The 18,192-nt window shown below is 41.7% G+C and overlaps 1 protein-coding gene across 1 annotated transcript in view; it reads right to left on the bottom strand.

Moving 5' to 3' along the window:
• The window catches only part of LOC144696527 (thyrotropin-releasing hormone-degrading ectoenzyme-like), a 140,905-nt gene that overhangs the window by 49,869 nt on the left and 72,844 nt on the right, over positions 1–18,192 (bottom strand). Inside the window, exons 4-8 of the mRNA XM_078567921.1 lie at positions 12,517–12,671; positions 12,271–12,384; positions 9,737–9,874; positions 7,525–7,590; positions 1,197–1,262 (exon numbers count right to left, since the gene is read on the bottom strand). Of these exons, the coding sequence (XP_078424047.1) occupies positions 1,197–1,262; positions 7,525–7,590; positions 9,737–9,874; positions 12,271–12,384; positions 12,517–12,671 (539 nt within the window). The remainder of the gene's footprint in view (positions 1–1,196; positions 1,263–7,524; positions 7,591–9,736; positions 9,875–12,270; positions 12,385–12,516; positions 12,672–18,192) is intronic.

Here is an 18,192-nt window from a genome sequence, read left to right as displayed (position 1 = left end):
TCTTACTGCCCTATCCTTTTAAAGTGCATTTTACCAAATGCAAATATTTTTCCACTATTTTCATGTATATATTGTTAAAAGTTGTTAATATAAAATAGTAAGGAACAGCGAGATAGGGTTTCCTATGAATACTTTATTAATATATGACAAACGATGACTTTAAAAACTTTAGTACAAATGTAATCAGGAATAAGACAAATAATTAAACATCATAATTTGTGACTATTTAGTTTGACTATGCATGGAGATAATTGAATTCTACTTTTTACCAAGCCACACAGCTATTAGCTTAGTACTATTAGTCATGCAGCATGTTTTGCCTTTTTTGCAGCGATAATAGTCTATTAGTCACACATCACTGCTACCTTTGCACATTCTATGCTCCCTCTCTATTCTGAATTCTCATCAATCCCTCTCTTGTCACTTTGAATGTCTTCTTACTGCCCTATCCTTCTCATTTCTGCACCATTAGGCCCTTTAACTTAATTAAATAACAATGTTAACTATAATACCTATTGCTAAATTCCCCTAAATGTGTATTATGCAGCAAATGAACACATAAAAAGGGGCTAACACTGCAACAATATCCAACCCCATCATGTAGCCAAAATGAGATTTAATTCAAAAACCATCCAACCACCACACAAACATATGAGGCGAACATATTTTAATATTTAGAAATAATGAATAAATGTCTGCAAAACTAAAATTACATGAATCACAACATACATATCAGGACTGTGCTGGAACTTGCAAAACAACTTGTCATTATGTAACTCATTATGCATTTGGAATCATGCAAATCCAAGATGTCACCATATTTTGCAATCCATCATGGCCCAAATCACTGGAAAAAACCTCTACTAAAATGATAAATAACTGTTCAATATGAATATAATTTATATTGTATACGTTATGCAGAATGACCAAAGTTGATTCAAAGGCTAATTGCATAGCAGGGCTGACATGCTGTTAATAAAGTGCTAGAGCCTTTTGATGTATTCCTACACTGCAACACATGCTAGGCTATGGATTCCAATAAACAATACCAAAGGAGCCTGTGGCCTTTACTACTAATGTTTCCACGTTAACATACATAGAAGGATATAACATACGTAAAACTAAATACAATGTTGCCACGAATGCTTTAGTTCAGATTATTCCCACAAGCCACAACACTTTAAAAAAAGGGTTACCTCTGTAAGTTTGTTCCACAGGTCATTTCTTCCTGCATTACCATACATGTGTTCAGTTAAAAAATCCTAGATTAGACAAAGAAACACCTGAGTTGAGAAGAGCCTTGACCCATGGCTGAGCAAATAATACACCCTCCCAAAAAACTGCAATTGCACCAAGTTGAGGGCCATTGGGACTTCAGTTTACTTATGGCCACAAATACCTGAAAACTATTAAGTCAAATAATCATATTTCCTGACACTGAAACACTTTCATGTGAAATCTTGCAACAGGAGCAATATTTACCCACATTGTTCTAAATGTTAACAGTGGAGATCTGGTCAATCTTAAGTTACCAGGAATCCTCGGCAGTTTCACATTTCTTGTGTCTTCAGACCTCACTAAATGATTTATGCGGCAACTTCAAAGGGAGACTGTGGAGAATTCTGCAAAATATACGACACAGCAGAGCCAAAGATAAACCCATTCTACTGAAAGTGCTCTTTCAGAATCTGCTGGGGTGATTGAAGTGTACATTGTTCTTTCCAAATCCACGATGGTTGTCAGAACAAAGGCAGCAGTGTACTCTGCAATATGTTACGGCCAGGGTGAACTCTCTAACCCCGATATTAACTGGGGCAAGAGGTGAGTGTGGATCCACCGAGGCAACTGTCAAGCTCAGGACATTTTAACTCCTGGGCCTTATTTCAATACTGTCAGGTCTGACTTTCAACACCAACCTCCATAGGTGTTGGCAGCATGAAGCAGCCCAGTCTGTTTCTCTTAAATGACTGGGAAGAATTTCTACCATTTCCCTTCAGCTATCACTGCTTGCAGGAATAATGCAATCAGCAAGTCTACCCTTACCTAAGAATTATTAGACTGTTAACTAATTATTAACATTGAAGATCCATTCATAAGCATGTCAGTGATATTGCTGTAAATACCAATTTGGTGAAATCTTCTCAAATGGATTTTGAAGGTCATCGCACTTACTTCTGTAACTATGTCAGTTAGCCCTGAATGTGAAATTGTGATGTTAGCTAATCTGATAAAAACTTTAACAGTATAATGGGTTGTAAATGGCAGGTAATGATGAAATGTTAACCTTTAAAAAACATAAGAGTGGCAGAACACATGAACTTGTTGCCGCCTGCTAAGTTGCATGCTGGCTGCATACAGCAAACGTTAAATGCACAGCTGTCTACTCTGCATACTTCTGACAGATGCTCCCTGCACACGCGCTTGTACCCTCACTGAAATGGCATCCAGCACAGCTAGCACCAGAAGCAGGTGCATGTTCAACGGACACCATTTTGGCACCCATAGCAACATAAAAAGCAGGTGCTATGGAACGGAATTTCACAGTCAACGGTGTTAACAGCACCCAGGAAACTTGGTCTGCTTCTAGGAAATGTCTGTTTGCCTCAATCATGAGTTATCATGCAGGAAGAAAGCCCAAACTATAACAAAGTATTGTCACAGTTCCTTAATTTTACTTGACACTCATTTTTATTATGTATATAATGTACTCATTAATGCATTTTAATTAACAACTCAGAAGTTCCATAAGCGTTTGATCTTAAGCTGAGGCACACTGTTAATTTTTTTTTTGAAAACAATCCCTTCAGGGCTTGGAGAAAAAACAAATTGCTCTCCCTATTATACTTACACTGTAGGTGAGCAGCAATTTACTTCTACAGATTATTACGCGTTAGGGAAAGATTAACAATTCATAAGTTATGCACTGAATGGATTAGACAGATCAACGTTAGGCATTGTGTGCTAACAACAGCATTAATCAGCCCAGAATTTCCAATAAGAATAATGGTGAGGTTATTAGCACTTTCCATTATACTGGACGAAATCTCACCAGCAACTTCCAGTGTTCCCACAAATGCAGAAATCCAGATGTTGCTATGAAAGATACCTTGCTCCTCCATAGGGTGCACTGTTGCAGTTCTCGCCAATAGACTACGCACTGAAATAACTGCAATACTATGAACTTGTTGTACTTGTCCACTAGTTCCAGAATAAATATGGCTGAACAAGTTAAGGCTGGTGCATTCAGGAGCAAGTGAGTTTTTAAATGGTGTAGTGAGTGATAATGACTGCTGAACAACCTCTCTAGCTCTGAAGATTTAAATTTACAACTGTGGAGTCTCATTCACTCAGAAGAAATTAGTGTTGGAGATTTTAGAATTTTTTTTTTAACTTTGTTTATCTCTCTCCCTTAATTCCCCCTCTTTTTTCCAATTTTTATTTTGCTTTCTATACATCATTTAAATCTAATTTATATTGTCTGTTTATACTTCCTAGTCATGTCTCAGTAAAGATTCTTCAATCTGGCTAGTTATTGAACCTCATTGTTATTTTCCTTGCTCACACCAGAGATCCCCTGAAGAGGTGAAAATACATCAGATTAGATGAGATCTCCTCTGTTAAGCTCACAAAAGTCCATTGTCAGCTGTCAACGAGGTGAACACAATGTTGATCCTTCATCACTGAGAGCAAAACCCATCAGTTTTTAGTTTCCAAATATAAAATATCTTATTGATTCCAAATATCTGTAAAACAGTAATTCAGTGTCTAGTATAAATGGCTTCAGATTACAAAATTTAAAAGTAGAAATGATAGCTCTAAGCACATTACTTTAATACTTGATTTAGCCAAAGCATCATTCAAGGACAACGTTTATTGAATGGCCCTTGAACATTATAAATTACAAAAGCATAGTCAATATACTAAATTCTATCTCCTTTCCCACTCCTTTCCCAGCTAAATCAAGTATATCAGAGCGAGATTAAGTAACCAAATTAACAGAGAAAGATTGCTATGTGGACTGTGCTTAGTTAATGTACATGTAAAGTGTGAAATATCATTTTATGCTTCACTCGCCTTTGGAGCTCGATTTAGAAATCCTCATTCACCAAATTATTACCACAACCATTAGCACAATTTTTAATTGCCTATGCCTGTACACCAGCAGTACATTAAAAGAACATTTTTGTGCAAAAGATAATTTTTCAATTTCCCACATCAAATATCCTGATGGATTCTGAAGAAGCTTCCACCTTAGTGACCATGTCAAAGGGTTTACAATTGGATATTGCCTAGGATCATTTCACTCTACCAGCCTGGGATAGATACAAGCTTAGGTCGCAGATGCAAAAGGGATTGTGCTGATCCAATAAATCAGGCAGTCCCCATAGCTGGCAGTAAGCATTAGCTGTTGTTCATGTCTTATGAAAATATGTTGATATGTCCCAAGTTTGAGAAGAAGATAACTAGTATTTTTTTGAAGGGTTGAATTGTCTTCGTCCTTGAGTTGACTCCAAGATGAGATGTCAAGCAATGGTAAAGTGGAAATAAGTCAACAATCTGTAGCAAACTTGCCAGTGCTGATCTGAGCCAGGCAGGTGTGTGGTGTTCCAAGACATTTAAGAGTAACTAGCCAACCAGTTTATTGGTGGATCCTGGCACAATGGACCTGTCACTGGGCAACGGCATCCTCTTTATTTAGCTCCAAATAACCTTGCGACATCGGGATGCTCGCCAGTACATTGTGCTGGTAAGCAACAAGGTATTAGCTATTTCATCTGCAGCAGTTGTACTACATCCATTTGGAGATCCCTAAGTTGAAGCTGTTCTCAACCTCTGACTAAATTTTCTTGGCTTAAGTAAGTGCATTGTATTCCCGTGGCAGAGTGTGCATTTCATAGCAAACAACTGAAGAGTGCATACCTCTGCCACACTGTGTTAACTCCAAATTATTATAATTATGCAGTGCTTCCTTCAGGCATTTTCCTGAAAAAAGATCTTTTTTATTAAGAGCTTCCATCTCACTAAGGAGGCTTCAGGACAATCTGCTTCCAACAACCTGCTCTGAAAACTCTGCTCACATTTTGACAGCTGTGACAAATTCCACCACATCAGCTGAGACAATCCACAACATTCTAAAACAATCAACAACATTCTAAAACAAAAAGTCAATCTGTCCTATCTCCCAATTTTAACAGATCCTTTAAAAAAATTGTAGGATCCGGATACGGATCTGCATCATCACCAAAATCTATTCAGCTCTTCCTTAACCCATTACCTAACTGTGTACCAAGTTTCACTGAAAGCCGTCTATTACTCTTCAAGATCTATTGTTTACAGACTAACAAGGGCAAAGATATTACCTCAGCTCACCTTCAGTGGAGGAGGTAAAAATGGAAAAGCTAGTAGCTTCCTCAGTAATTTGGTCTGAGATTCTTAAAAATGGTGCTGGGCTTCCAGGTATATCAGAAACATGGCTGACTAAAATAAATTATAATACAATAAAGCTTTTGGCTAGCATTTCTACATAGATACAGTATGTCTCTCGAAATATGAATGGCATTACCCAAGGAACTGTATGACTATGTGAAAATAGTACCACAACTATAAATGTCTCTTTATTTTTTCATAACCTTTAAAAGGTCATTATGAAACATAATGGCACTGAGTGCTGTTTGAACACATAACTTCAGCATTCCCAGACTCAAGCCGCGATTTTGTGTTGCACCAAGGGCCTCAGCGACGGGTCCAAAAGTTGGGGGCAAGCCCACCTTGGACATGTGTGGGACCTCCGGCAACATTTTTCAGCTACTCGGCAACAGATTAGTCACTGTCAATTTAAAGGATGAGTGACTGCCCCCAAATGCTGCCAGCCAATCAGAGAGCCAGCAGCTCAGGAGTCTCAGCAGCGCCACCAGCAATGGCGGCCACTGTTGGGACTGCGCCTAGCAGAAAGGGCACCAAGGGAGCAGGCCGCCGTCCTGACTTAGTAAGTGGGGCCCTGGTGCTGCCGGGGACAGTCAGATAGATTAATGAAGTTGGTGTGGGGGTTCGGGCGGGGGTGGGGGTGTGGCGGGGGGGGGGCATTGCTACCAAGGACCCCTCTGTGGCCACAGAATGCCCAATTAGGAGGGCTTCCTTGTCCCCTTGTGCCCGCAGGGAGACTCCCCAAGATTCACCAAGCAGTCTCCCCATGCAGCAGAGGGACAACCCTGCCACTGATAAAATGCCAATGGTGATGTGAAGAGCCCTTTAATGGCCATTTACATGCAACAATTGTACTCTGGACAGGAGATTAGTCCTCCACCTTCCCTGCCCCTGGTAAAAGGGCATGATGGTGGAAAGGTGACAGGCACACCACCCCCAACGTCCCTCACCATTTCATGGGTTCCCTGTCTCCCAGCCCGTCCCTGGAGGGCTGGTAAAATCCAGCCCTAAGTGTGAGATTCCAGCTGTATCTAAGAGCATAGGTCCTTTCTCTTTGAAGACTGGGAAAGACAAGCATTAGCCCAATTTCCAATGGATTGATTATGGCAGTAAGCCTGCTGACCAACCTCAGAAATATTTTATTTAGTCAGTCAACTTTCTGATCCACTCAGAAATCCTCCTTCACCAAATTGTCACCACCGCCAAATTATCAGCACAAGTCCGCACACATTTTTCCAGTAAATAGCTGTTATTGTCTGGGATCTTTTGGCTTAGATCACAGATTTGTACTCCTCATGGAACTAGGGGTTGTTGAAGTGTGTCTCTCCCACTCTGGCACCTTCCAGCCACCGGCTATGACCCATGTGAATCCGCTGGTCCACCAAGACACCCAGTGGAGTCTTATAAAGTTACTTGCTGTTTCCTCCCCACCCCGCTACCTCACCCATCTTTCTCTACAATTGACTGATGCCTACTTAACAAAAGAGTCACTCAGGGTGGCTGCAGAGCACTGTTTTTTAACAAATAAAAATCGTCTGTTATCTTGTGTATAACTAGAGTTCACAGGGTAAAAATCTAAAAATACAAAGCTGGAGTATCTTTATTCGGGGAGTGGGGGGAGAAACCCTACAAAAACATCTCCGCTTAGATTATAAATTAAGTTATATTCTGTTGTATTTCACCACACAGCCTCAAGTTAAGAAATGGCAACTTGCCAAATGCACAACATACTTCAATAGAATGTGCTACTGTGCATATTATTTATTGTATCTCTCTTCCTGACAGGTTTTACCGGTGAATAGGAAAAATATATTTGACTATATTACGTGCAATAAATTTACATCATGTCCTATGCCAACCACTATACATAAACCCACCTTAAATACTGAATACTTAATTCAATCTGCAAAAGTTACAGAAGTTAAAACGATTGCAAACACACTCCAAACCTAGGTTATTTGCACTCTTGGGGATTTTATTGTGCTTTCATTGAGAGACATGCATTACACACACACCTACATTAGAAAAGCATGCACAGCACTGTAAGATGACCAAGCATAACCAGAAATAAAATAATCCCTTTTCAAGACTTTTACCCACCTGTAATCCTATTTGAAATATATGCTGTCCCATAAAGTTAGCCACCATTCGAATCAATGCAGCACCCTTGGAATTGAAATCAAAGAGTATTTTAATTAAAGTAAATGACCAGACAGCAAGGCTCCAAACCGCAATTCTGTTTTTTATGCCTGTGTTCTTTAAATGGAAAACAACTGCTAACCACTTGATAAACATATATGCACTTTAATATTTTCCTCTGTCCTCTTTTAATGTAAACTTCCATTTGTCCTTGGACCACCCACTGATTTTGTTTTATGGCCCAGAACAGACAAGACTATATATGTTCAATCTATGTTACCCTGTATCTGTGGGAATCCAGTAATGCCAACAAGTCCCAGTACTCAATCTTCCTGCTTATCAGCCTCTGTGGAGAAGCTAATAAACTGGTGACTCAAGAAACCTGCATGAGTGCAAGGGTGACCTGCCAGATCATTATGCATGCAGCAAACTGATTGATACTCTTTCAAGTTATCAACAGTCACAGATTGCAACTCTTTTCGAGTACAATCACAGTTCTTGGTTTCCGGGAGTGGGACATGAACCCACAACCCTCTGATTCAAAGGAGAGGGTGCTATGAACTGAGCCACAGCTGACACCTCCCAGCAAACTGATTGATGTTCGAGCTGTCAACAGAAGCAGTTAACGAGCCAGAGACATAGAAGTTTGGGGCCATTTGGTCACCTTCATTGTCAACAAGCATGCCTCTAACTCTCATTCCAACAGCCGGCACAGGCTAGTGGTTGTCTCTCTGTTGAAGTGCAGCTGCCTTAGGTGCTGGGAGGTTGAGATATGATGTTCTATGTCTGAAGACCCACATTTTGTAAGGCCTCCTTTCTCCACTTCTATTTTGTAGCCTATGTTTTTGCTGCCTTCCTTGCTGCTGCAGTTGCTCCTGATTATCCTGCCTTGAGGATAAGCCCAACAGCATCCCCATGTTCAGCAGCTTCATAGCCAATTGCATTTTCGGGAACAGAGCCAAAAACCCAGCCCAGAAGCACCCTGAAGAACTAATGGCCACTTAAGGCCCTCCCCCGTCCCTGCTAGCGTCCCTGGTGGCAGGAGGGGGGCTATGCCATGCGGGAAGCCTGGTAGCTTTAGCTGCACAGGCTGGTGTCGGGAAAGGGGAGGGGAACCTCTTTTGTGGGCCCTCTTGGCCCATTGGAGACACTCCCACTCTAAGGTCATCTCCCCCTTTAACCCTCCCCCCCTGACCTCTTGAGCCTGCCCCCTCACCTTCCTCAATCCCCTCACCGAGACTCCCAACCCTGGATTTACCTGGGCTGTTCGGCGTGGTAGAACTGCCTGTAGTCCCAGCAATGGCCACTGCTCCTGGCTGCCTTGGCTCTCTAAGGTAGGACTTCCTCCCAAGATAGGGGTGAAAGTCTCACCTTAAAGCAATTAATGCTGCTCTCAGCGTTAAATTGCTGCGGGGAGCTGTTGGGATCATGGGCAGGAACTCCTGACTTTTTAGTTGGGGTGGGGGAGAGGGTGGGTGGTGGCAGACAGGCACCACTGTGCCCTGTAAAATGCAGCCCATAGAATACTCCAGCTCAGAAGGTGGCCATTTGGTCCATCGAATCTGCATCGGCTCTTTTGAAGAACAATTCAGTTAGTCCCACTTGCCTCTCTTTTCCCCGTAACCTCGCCACTTTTTCTCCTTCAAGTGTTTGTCTAATTCCCTTTTCAAGGGTGGTACTGAATCTGTATCCACCGCCCTGTCAGGCAGTGCATTGCAAATCCTAACCAGTAATTGCAAGAGAAAAAAATCTTCACGAGGCCCCTGGTTCTCCGGCCAATCACCTTAAATCTGTGACTTCTGGTTATCGACACATCAGCCTTTGTAATCTCTCATCCCTGGAACCAATCTAGTCAACCTCCTCTGTACCCTCTCCAAAGCCTCCAGGGCTTTCCTAAAGTAGTGGGGGGAGGGGGGGCCAGAATTGGACACAACACTGCAGCTGGAACCAAACCTGTGCCCTATATAGGTTCAGCACAATTTCCTGGCCCCTGCCCTCTATGCCTCCATCTGTGAAACCCATTAGACAGAAACTCAGGAGTACATATTAGTGTAAAGCTAAGTTTGAACAGCTAGAAACAGTAATTTCAGCTCCATGTGAGACATTAATCTCTGATTTCTTAGAAAACGCTTCAATATTCTCCGGCTGCTCAAACAGCTGTTAGCCACTGCACCTTCTTATATGCAATCCAGTCAAAAACTCTGTCAATGTCTGTTGCTTGCAGGACCTCCTGGGATATTGGGTGAGAGCTTGCCAGGCCATCAAGTAGCATCACTTCATGAAGGTTATCTGTCAGGAATCGCTGTTTCTCCTGAAATATTCACACAAATACAAGATCAAATCTCTGTGGATTCACAGTCAATCGAACAAGACTTATCAGCTATTAAAAACACATGAAGGTCCTTGTCAAAATTACTTAAATAGCTGAAGTAAAAACAGCAATGCTTACAAAGCTGGCAACAAATATTCCTATTGAATTGCAAGTGCATTAAGTTGTTACTCTAATCTCAAAGCTCATCATCAAGCCAGTATCTTCGTTGACACCGTTTTTTTTCTTTATTCTTTCATGGGATGTGGGGGTCACTGGCAAGGCCAGCATTTGTTGCCCGTCCCTAATTGCCCTTGAACTGGGTGGCTTGCTAAGGCATTTCAGAGGGTAGTTAAGAGTCAACCACATTGCTGTGGGTCTGGAGTCACATGTGGGCCAGACCAGGTAAGGACATTAGTGAACCAGATGGGTTTTTACAACAATCAAGGATAGTTCCATGGTCACCATTACTGAGACTAGCTTTCAATTCCAGATTTATTGATGAACTGAATTTAAATGCCATCAGCTGCAGTGGCATTTAAATTGTTAATTCATAATAAGAGATAAGACATAGGAGCAGAAATTAGGCCATTCAGCCCATCGAGTCTGCTCCGCCATTCAATCATGGCTGATAAGTTTCTCAACCCCATACTCCCGCCTTCTCCCCGTAACCTTTGATCCCCTTACCAATCAAGAACCTATCTATCTCGGTCTTAAGTACACTCAATGACCTGGCCTCCACAGCCTTCTGTGGCAATGAATTCCATAGATTCACCACTCTCTGGCTAAAGAAGTTTCTCCTCATCTCTGTTCTAAAAGGTCTTCCCTTTACTCTGAGGTTGTGCCCTCGGGTCCCAGTCTCTCCTACTAATGGAAACATCTTCCCCACGTCCACTCTATCCAGGCCTTTCAGTATTCTGTAAGTTTCAATCAGATCCATTGAGTATACTCCATTGAGTATATATACTCAAGTATATATACGTGATACATATACGTGATACATGAGTATATATATATTGAGTATATATACTCCATTGAGTATAGACCCAGAGTCTCAAACGTTCCTCATATGTTAAACCTTTCATTCCTGGGATCGTTCTCGTGAACCTCCTCTGGACCCTCTCCAGGGCCAGACCATCCTTCCTGAGATACGAGGCCCAAAATTGTTCACAATATTCTAAATGTGGTCTGACCAGAGCCTTATAAAGCCTCAGCAGCACATCCCTGCTTATATATTTTAGTCCTCTCGAAATAAATGCCAACATTGCATTTGCCTTCCTAACTACCGACTCAACCTGCAAGTTAACCTTAAGAGAATTAATAAGATGCTCTCCATTTTTATAGGGTAGAAAAGCAAAATTCAAAATGCTTTGAATGAGCAGGAAACGCTTTTAACACTGAGGGGAAGATTCCAAATCTTATTGCAGAAATGTGACAAAAGGTGTATGGATTTAGTTCAAGTGCAAGCTTCAACAAACCAACAACATATATTGTCTATAACACAAAAATATGCTGGAAATACTTTGCAGGTCCAGCAGCATCTCTAGAGAGAGAAACAGAGTTAACACGTCAGGTCAGTGATCTTCCGTCAGAACTGGAAAAAGCGGAAGTAAAAACAGGGAATTTTAAAAGCCAACAACAAACGCCACAGAAGAATATTTAAGCATTTTCTATGAAACTAGAGATTAATACCTCATATGGAGCTGAAATTACCTATTCTACTCACTTTTTTTAATCACAAATGCTAATTTTTCCTGTTCTGACGATAGGTTGTCAACCTGAAACGTTAGCTGTTTCTCTCTCCCCACGGATGCTATCAGACGTGTTGAGCATTTCCAGCATTTTCTGTTTTATGCCAGATTTCCAGCATCCACAGTATTTTTGCTTTTGTAACATATATTGCCTGATGTTCTTGGGTGGAAGTCCATTGAAATCAAACTGGGCAGTTTCTATAATGTGTGGCTGATCCGCACATTTACATCAGGATATCATGTTGGAGATCTATCGCAAACATTACAAACCTATCCTATCAAATATTTATGTAGAGCATGAAAAGACAACACATTTTTTAAAACTTTCAACTGTAGGCTGGAAATACAGGTCCTTATGATAAAGGCTAGCACTGAAATTTGTTTTGGGAATTAGAAACTTAATAATGCATCCTTTGAACATCATATTCCCTTCAACAAAAAAGCACATTAACGGAATGTCTTTCTGAACAAATTTCACACTTGATGGTTCAAGTAATTATAGTATAATAGGCAGTAACACTTACATGCATAGTAGATTATACCTTGAAGCATTGTTATAAATAGAGCGCCACTGATCCTGATATAGCTAGTTAGTGAGGTGCATAATGAACTGTAGAGAGTCTGCAAAAATATGGGCTATAAACTTACCATGTTAAAGTCTGGGTAAAGGTAATCAGTACCAACATATTCAAAATAGTGAGCAAATCCCTCCTTTAACCACACGTCTTCCCACCAAATCGGAGTCACAAGGTCACCGAACCACTGAGAATAAATAAAAGGCATTTAAAAGCAGAGCGACAGGGATGCTCTAAAATCTCCATAAGGTTGGAAAAAGAGCTTAAAGCTGTGATTACAAAGTGGTAAACTGTCCTTACTTTCACCCGGCTTTTATACCTGATGGCAGATTTCATGTACGACAACCATGGTGACGTCCAGTAAATAGGGTATGGAAGAAACTCCGGGATCCAGCAAAATCCTTTGTTCTACAAACACACTCAGTCCCCAGTTTTCCATAGCAGCGTATGGATATTTAGGTACTGCTAACAGATCTGTCACAAAAAAAATACAAGCAATTCAGTTTCTCCTTTCTCAGTTGGACTACTTTTCGTCAAAGAATATTTATGTCTCTTTTCTTAAAAGCTGTTTCCAGTGCTTTGCTATGCACTACATTAATATACATCATATATTAATATAGGTTGGATTTAAGGTAATACCAGTACCTCTCCCAGGAGTTAGCACAGCTGCAGGCTGAGATGGACGATCTCTGATGATGCATCATCCAGTGGCTAGGGTGAGGGCCAATGGGCCTGAGTGTATTTTCTCCCCCTTCTTGTCGAATGTCACTGCTCATTTACTAAAGCAAATGTCTTTGTTTTGAAGATTCCCTTCTTCTAAGGCTATTTCCTTCTCTTTGCCTTCCTTGAGTTTATCTGCCATCTCTGCCTAACAGGGGGGCAAACACACTCCCACCCCTCCATCACTTCCGTCGCAAAACCATTTACTGGGAGGTGCACGAGAATTGTCAATTATTTTTAGAAATCAGTGTAGGTGGTACGAAGTAATATTGGACTGCGTAGAAAATCAGCATTCAACCTGATCCTGTGAATTTCCCACCCATCAGGTTCGGTTAAAATATCCCTCATCAACTCATCAGGCTTGAAAGTAGTTAAATGAGAAGGGACCTCATGATGGGATATGAGATGTTGATTAAAATAGAAAATGTTAAACCTGAGCACGATTACAAGTTTACCTCCCATTATGGGGAGGCAGTGGCATAGTGGCATTGTCACTGGACTGATAATCTAAGGTCCCAGAGTAATGCTCTGGGGACCTGGGTTTGAATCCTACCATGGCAGATGGTGGAATTTGAATTCAATAAAAAAACTGGAATTAAAAAATCTAATGATGACCATGAAACCTGTTGTAAAAACCCACCTGGTTCACTAATGTCCCTTTAGGGAAGGAAATCTGCCATCCTTACCTGGTCTAGGCCTATATATGGCTCCAGACAGCAATGTGGGGTTAACTCTTAACTCTGAACAAGCCCAATCCAAATTAGGGATGGGGCAATAATGCTGGCCCAGCCAGTGACATCCACATCCCATGAAGCAATAATTTTAAAAAGACCAATGGACATACAGCAGCTACTATGTTGTATTTACAAAGGACACAAGCTGCTTTATGGATACATGCAGAGTTTACGGACCTATCACAGACAGTGGCTAAGGTAAACCCAGATTGAAACCAGGGAGGTCACATGACCCAGCCCTTGGGTGTAAAAAGATATTGGATTTGAACAACAGTCAGAAATAGACTGCCATAGGGATAGAAGGGGCAACATCCCCATCCCTTCTCTCTTCCTCTGAAACCTCACTCATCTCTCACTTGCATTTATCAATCGAGGCATAGATTACGAAAGTAGGGAGGTCATGTTGGAGTTGTATAGAACCTTGGTGAGGCCATAGCTGGAGTGCTGTGTGCAGTTCTGGTCGCCACATTATAGGAAGGATGTGATTACACTGGAGGGGGTGCAGAGGAGATTCACCAGGATGTTGCCTGGGATGAAACATTTAAGTTATGAAGAGAGGCTGGATAGACTTGAGTTGTTTTCATTGGAGCAGATAAGACTGAGGGGTGCCCTGATTGAGGGTGTACAAGATTATGAGGGGCGTGGACGGGGTGGTTAGGGAGCAGCTGTTCCCCTTAGTTGAAGGGTCAGTCACAAGGGGTCACAAGTTTAAGGTGAGGGGCAGGAGGTTTAGGGGGGATGTGAGGAAAAATTTTTTTACCCAGAGGGTGGTGACGGTCTGGAATACGCTGCCTGGGAGGGTGGTGGAGGCGGGTTGCCTCACATCCTTTAAAAAGTACCTGGATGAGCACCTGGCACGTCATAACATTCAAGGCAATGAGCCAAGTTCTGGTAAATGGGATTAGGTAGGTAGGTAGGTCAGGTGTTTCTCACGTGTCGGTGCAGACTCAATGGGCCAAAGGGCCTCTTCTGCACTGTGTGACCCTGTGATTCTGTGATTCTGAAAGCTGAGCAGTTTGTGATTTGAGAACCCACCAGAAGACGTCACTGCTGCAAACTGAGAGTTCTTAATGGAGGATTCCGAATCAACACCACTGTCTCCAAGACAAAAGAGAATCAACCAGCCGTGACTGCTCCAGAGAGAACATCAAGTAACATCAGCTACTGTGGAAAGTGACCCTTGAGCTGTAAACAAGTATCCGGGCAATCCGTGATTTTTTTTTACTTTAATTTTTACCTTGATAAGCATCAAGATCTGATACTCTGCAGAGTTTTATTTCTTTTTCACAATCTTTGAGAGGGGGTGGGGGGTGGTTTGTGAGTCTGTTGTTTTTGCATTAGTGAGTACTTGAATATATTTGTACAGTTTAAACCTTTTTTAAAAATAATTTCTGCATTTTGCCTGAGTGAGGTTTAGGAATAAAACTAACTCTTTACTTGTTAAATTAAGGAACCTGACTGGCTTATTTCTTACACCAAGTTACACACAGTTAAGTATAGATATTGAATTGATAATACCATCTTTTCTAGTTCAAATTTTGTTATAACCAACCCAGCAGGTGGGGCAAAGGGAAGGTTCAGTTCACCCGTCCTAACATGGTCAAAACAACAGATACATCAATAAACTTTTGCTTCACATCACCAAAGTGAAAACTTGCCTTGAGAAATTATTACCAGTCATTCATAGTGAACGTAAGGGCCTGAATCTTCTGGCTGATGTGTGGGTGGAGGGGGGGTGGGGGGGTGGGGGGGCCCTCTCGCCGACGTGTAAAATGACGCGCGGTGACATCGGGCGTGCGTCCCGACACCACCACACATCATTCTGATCCTCAGTTCGGCGGGCGCACAGCCATTAATTAACTAATTAAACTGATTCTCAGGGCTGCCCATCCAACCTTAAGGTTGGGGGGCAGGCAAAGACCCCAGGCGGCCTTTGCATTTATCATGAAACCTCATCCACGGGCGGGATGAGGTTTCATGAAGTGTTTATTAATTAAATAACATTTTTTATTCAAATTCATCGACACTGTCACATGAGGGGACATGTCCGAATAATTTTTTCGAATTTTTTTTTGAAGTTTCCATAAAGAAAATAATCTCCCTGAGGCAGCTCTGCGCATCAGGGAGATTTCTGCGCTCTTTCGCACGCATGAGCAAAAGAGCGCAGGCCCCGACTCTCCCTCTTCCCCCCGCCCACATAGGGAGTGCTCAGCGCTTCCAGGTGCGCGTCACACTGGGCGGGCCTTAGTTGGCCTGCCCACGCAAAATGGCGGCACGCAGCCAATCGTAGGCATCAATCAGCTGCACGCCCACCCACACCCGCTTCCGCCCAGCCCACCCAATGGGGAGAAGATTTTCCACAAGAAATAGGAGCAGGAGTAGGCCATTCGGCTCCTCAAGCCTGCCCCACCTTCAATAATTTCATGGTTGATCTACCCCAGGCCTCAACTCCTCTTTCGTGCCAGCTCCTCATGGCCCTCAACTCCTCCATATTTCAAAAATCTATCTACCTCCTCTTCAAATATTTTCAGTGATCTAACCTCCACAACTCTCTGGGGTGGAGAATTCCAGACCTTCGCTTCCCTCTGAGAGAAGAAACTCCTTTGCATCTCAGTCTTAAATGAGTGTCCCCTTATTCTGTAACTATGTCCCCTAGTTCGAAATTCCCCCACGAGTGGAAACATCTTTTCAACATCTACCCTATCAAGCCCCCTCAGAATCTTGTACGTTTTAATAAGATCACTCCTCATTCTTCTAAACTCTAATGAATAAAGGCCTAACCTATTTAGCTGTTCTCGATAAGACAACCCCTTCACCCCAGGAATCAGCCTAGTGAATCTCTTTTGAACTGACTCCAATGCCAGTATACCCTTTCTGAAATACGGGGGACCAAATCTGTACATAGTACTCCAGGTGTAGACTCACCAACACCTGTACAGTTGTAACAAGACTTTCCTATTTTAAAACCCCAAACCCCTAGCAATACAGGCCAAAATTCCATTTGCCTCCTTAATTACCTGCTGCACCTGCATGCTAACTTTCTGTGTTTCATGCACAATAACACCCAGATCCCTCTGTGCTGCACTTTTTTTGGAGTGTCTCTCCATTTAAATAATCGTCTGCCTTTTGATTCTTCCTACCAAGGTGCATGACCTCACACTTTCCTAGATTAAATTCCAACTGCCAAGTTTTTGCCTACTTGCTCAACCTATCGATATCCTCTTGCAGATTCCTTATGTCCTCATCACAACATGCCCTCCCACCTATTTTTGAATCACCAGCAAATTTGGATACATTACACTCTGCCCCGTCCTCCAAGTCATTAATGTGGATAAATAATTGAGTAAATAACTGAGGCCCTAGGACACAGCAAACTCTATTTTATCAATACGAAGAGCACAGCAACAAAAATATCCTGCATGATTTGTGAAGGTATGATATTGTAAATTGCTAATTCATTGTTGGAACTCTTTCATAAGTGTATGAAACCCTATAAATTATAAACACCACAGCCGAATGCTCCTGCAGTTTCATTAGCCGGTCTCACTCTCCTATTTTTCAGAACAAAAAAAGGAATTTTAAGCCCATATGCTATGTGGGTGCCTTCTAGATGCACTTTGTTTCAGCAAGTATTCTAATTGCTAAGGCAGAGGGTAGATAATTTGCCAATCCGCCCACATACTCCAGTATAGTCTCAGTACACCTCAGTGCTGATGTCAAAGATAAATTAAAAATTCAATTCAGTTTACATGACAGTTATTAAAATGTCACAAAATGATACATGAAAAATATTAGGAAAGGAAAGATGCTATTTCTTATCTACAGACCTATCAATTGCTTGCCATTGTTTCTCAAAATTCCATAAAGAACTTTTGTAGATTTTTAAAAATATATATATTCAGCTCATTCAGTGTACAGGTCTTTTGAATCATAGGAGCAAGCCATTCAGATCGGCAAGTCTGTTCCATCATTCAAGGAGATCATGATATCTTAACGCCGTCTGCCCACCTTGGCTCCATAACCCTTAATAACCTTGCCTAACAAAAATCTATCAATTTCAATTTTGACATTTTTAATTGACCTAGCCTTTTTGGGGAAATTTTCACGTTATGTCAATGACCGCAGGTGGACGCAATCGATAAGGAACTGAAAAGGGCTGAATAGGTGGGGTTTTCTTGGCCCTTGTGGGCACGGATGTCACTGTTTCTCTGTAAAGTGGTGTTGAGTCTGTTGTCTTTAAGGTACTCGACCCCCAATGTTTTTACACAAGGGTACTTCAACTTGGGCTTTAGTCCACTTCCATTGCGAGAGATAGGCTGATGGAAACTGCTTCCCCGAGACAAGAGAAATCTGAAGCTTCAATGCTCCAAGGGTATCATGCCAGTCTCCCACCATTCATCTCTATCTCTCATAGGAGTAGCAGATTAAGAATCAGAGTAAGAATATTTGTTGACACAAAGGGCAGTCACAGTGTTAAGTTGAAGAAAAGGAGAATGAAATTTAGAAGCAATTTGTGGTAAATAATGCTGTTTAAAATAAAG

This window comes from Cetorhinus maximus, chromosome 22, assembly GCF_964194155.1.
Source record: "Cetorhinus maximus chromosome 22, sCetMax3.hap1.1, whole genome shotgun sequence".
In the NCBI taxonomy this organism is placed as follows: domain Eukaryota; kingdom Metazoa; phylum Chordata; class Chondrichthyes; order Lamniformes; family Cetorhinidae; genus Cetorhinus; species Cetorhinus maximus.
The sequence above is the reverse complement of the archived record's forward strand: the minus strand, read 5'-3'. Positions and strand labels throughout refer to the sequence as shown.